Source organism: Camelina sativa, chromosome 1 (assembly GCF_000633955.1).
Source record: "Camelina sativa cultivar DH55 chromosome 1, Cs, whole genome shotgun sequence".
NCBI lineage: Eukaryota > Viridiplantae > Streptophyta > Magnoliopsida > Brassicales > Brassicaceae > Camelina > Camelina sativa.
The window spans coordinates 10,506,425-10,509,925 of record NC_025685.1 but is presented as its reverse complement, the minus strand read 5'-3'; the positions used below and the strand labels follow the sequence as shown (position 1 = coordinate 10,509,925).

Genomic DNA, 3,501 nt, shown 5'->3' with positions numbered 1-3,501 from the left:
CAGATTGTTTTTTTTGTTTTTTGTTTTCAGACAGTCAGTTTTTGAAAAACCCTTTTCTTTGTTTTGTCTCTGCAGAAATGCACGGAGGGAATGATAAAAACTTTGAGGATATTACTAATAGGGCATATCAGCCTGAGTATGATGTTGCAGGGATCACAGACTCTTTTCTTCACATACAGATACAGTTATTCAGACGTGTGTTATAGGCCAAGGTGGCGATGATGCTAGTGATTTGATGACAGATATACTTGCCCAGGTTAGTCATAGTTTAGCACGTGATTCTGGATATGGTTGACTATCTTCACATCTGCGATGTAATTATTTTGTTAAACATCAAAGTTTTTTGTTTTTTTTTTTGTTTCAGTTGCCTTACATATACTTTTTTGAAAAAAATGTCGTAATAAAACTATACTCATGTGTTGTGATCTCCTTGCTGTTATGCTGAAAGATATCTTTATTCTAGTTGGTTTCATGCTATTATAGGTGGCAACAAAAACGCATGGAATGTTGTAATCTATATGTGGCATGCACTTATTGTAGTCATACGTAATGCATCAGAGCTTCATGGATACACAGTTAGGGCATACAAAGTAGTCTTGATATATTCGGAACAGGTAGCTACTATCAAATCCTTCAAAAATATCAAAAGATTAGCTCTTGTTTTGGTTCTCTTTTAAGTCTTGTTTGGTAATGTTTTAAGTCTTCTAAAAATATATTTTTGATATAAATTATATCATACATGGTGAAAACATCCATGTTTGAGGATGATTAATGGAAGGAAAAAAAATAAAAACAAGCTAGTAGAGATCTAAAACTAGACAGACTCGACTTTATATCCTCATAAGTTCAGACGGAATTCTGGACTTTATTTGCGACATGTCCTCATAAGTTCAGACGGAATTCTGGAGAGAACGGTCTTCCCGGGTCGATAAGCCATGGAACTATCTTCTTCAATTTACAAGAATTGGGTTTTCACCGATCAAGCTCTCCCTAAAGATCTCCTCAAAAGGTAAGAAGCATCTAGTCTCCTTCACGATTCTTGAGTCATAAGTAAACCTAGATTCTTGTGGGACACGTAACCTTAACATGCCCTGTTTCTGCAGAGGACTTGCCGTGGAAGATCCAAACATCGACAATGGTGTTAAGCTTTTGATCGAGGATTACCCTTATGCGGTCGACGGTTTAGAGATTTGGTCAGCGATCAAAACTTGGGTCACTGAGTACTGCTCATTCTATTACAAGAATGACAAAACCGTTCAAACCGATATAGAGATCCAGTCATGGTGGACCGAGCTCCGAACAAAAGGCCACGGGGACAAACAACACGAATCATGGTGGCCATCGATGCAAACCCGCGATGACCTCATCGAATCCTGCACGATCATCATTTGGATCGCCTCTGCTCTTCACGCAGCAGTCAATTTTGGACAGTATCCTTACGCCGGGTTTCTCCTTAACCGACCTACGATCAACCGCCGATTTATGCCTGAGCCAGGCACCGTTGAGTACACTGAGCTGGCTGAAGACACTGACGTAGCGTTCTTGAAGACGATCACGCCGCAGTTACAGACTCTTCTTGGGATCTCCATCATAGAGACCTTGTCTATGCATTCAACGGATGAGATCTACTTAGGGCAAAGAGAGTCACCGAACTGGACAGCTGATGATGAGGCTTTGGAGGCGTTTAAACGGTTTGGTAAAGAACTGGAGCTGATAGAGAACAATATTATAAAAAGAAACAATGACAAGAGATTCAAGAACAGGACCGGACCAGTTAACATACCATACACTCTGTTATACCCAAATACTACGAATTACAGAAGAGAAGGTGAGTTTACTGGGAAGGGAATCCCTAACAGTGTCTCAATCTAGAATTTCTTTTCTTGGTTATGTGAGTATTTACTTTAACTTAATATTTTCTTTTCTTTTGGGTTTTGCTTGATATTTTCATATGATTTACATTGTCGCTCAAAGTGAATATATTATATGATTCGTACATATAAGTAGAAACGTTTATAAAATGATGTAGAAACGTTTATAAAAATTTTTGTCGATTACAATATGTTCCATTACAAAGAAACCAATTAAAAAAGTACATATTATATGATTCGTATTCAAGTATAAAATGATTCCAAGAGACAGAAATCGTACCCCGGATATTCTGGCTAAAAGGGCACTTCTGCTTTGTAATAAACCCATCCGGGTTTAATGAAAGTAGTTGGTTGTTAAAAAAAAAATATATATTCGTATATAAGTATAAAATTACATAATCCAATAGAGGCTCTCTTATACATATTAGATGATTCATATATAAGTATAAAATTACATAATCTAAAAGAGTTCTCTTATAATAGGCACAAAAACATTGACAACTTCGGGTGTCCCCTAATCCAATAGAGGTTATATTATAAGAATTAAATGGGTTAATTTTATCTTTAGTTAACTAATTGACTTCGTATGTTCAAAAGCTACATAAATGTTGGACTGTCGATCATTAATTAAGGTAATCTGCAAAATCTTTGACTATCTATAGTATTTTTAAGCAAGTTCATTAGTAAATTAATTTACTCCATAAGTTCAAAGGCTATATGTTAAACGCAAAGGGTGCCAATACGATCGAGTAGGTGAGTATGTATGTTATACGGGGTTAAACATTTTCTATTCGATTTATACAGTAATATGTACCTGCAAAAGCAAATTGAACCATGTCTTTCCAATTAATAGGTTCAAAAAAAAAATGCATACGAGAGCTTCCACGCAAAATGTACACTGAACGAAATTTACATTTCAATGTCGTAAAAATGGAAGCATATATTCAGTTATATTGATTAATGCGAAGTAGTACATTTAAACTTCAGAGCGAACATCGTAAAAATCTAATAGTATGCATATGTTTGTAGTTAATATTCACAAAAAGAACATACTTAAAAATGTTCTATCAACTGTTTCAACGTAACGACTACGCTGTCTTAATTCTAACAACTGACTTCGAATTCCTAACAAGCGTCGCACGTCCGCATTTTTCAGGTTTTAAATTTTTTTTTGTTATGCAAGTTGAGATTCTACATGAAGTTAATGATTCTTGGGAGCAGAATTTGATCTCCACAAAGTTAATGATCCTTCGTCAGAATCAACGTCAATGCCCTAACCCATAAAATGTACTACTAGTACATTATAAGATTGAAATAACTAGTTTTCATAAGCTTATTTATTGGTTAATATCACGGTAATTACAAAACTGCTAAGGGCTAACAGTCTAGAAAAAGAGTATTCATAACAGGTCCAATCATCAATGATGTTATATACTCTCAGTTCAATTTATAATCTAGAAAGTTGAGATAAATACATGTGACGACATCTTCAGTGCGAAGACACGACTGACACAAACCCACATCAATATGTATGTTGTTGATAATAAGATAAAGGGTCTGATTCGTAACGTAGCCAAAACTGTATAGAAAAGCCGTAAGCTTTTAATGAATAGTGCAAAACTGTAAGAAA

At 35.4% G+C, this 3,501-nt stretch overlaps 1 protein-coding gene across 1 annotated transcript; it reads left to right on the top strand.

Annotated features, from left to right (window-relative positions):
* LOC104706342 (linoleate 9S-lipoxygenase 5, chloroplastic-like) lies at window positions 878-1,872 on the top strand. The gene is made up of 2 exons (XM_019227413.1): window positions 878-1,009; window positions 1,104-1,872. Exons 1-2 carry the CDS (start codon window positions 936-938, stop codon window positions 1,870-1,872), a joined length of 843 nt encoding a protein of 280 aa, XP_019082958.1. The 5' UTR covers window positions 878-935.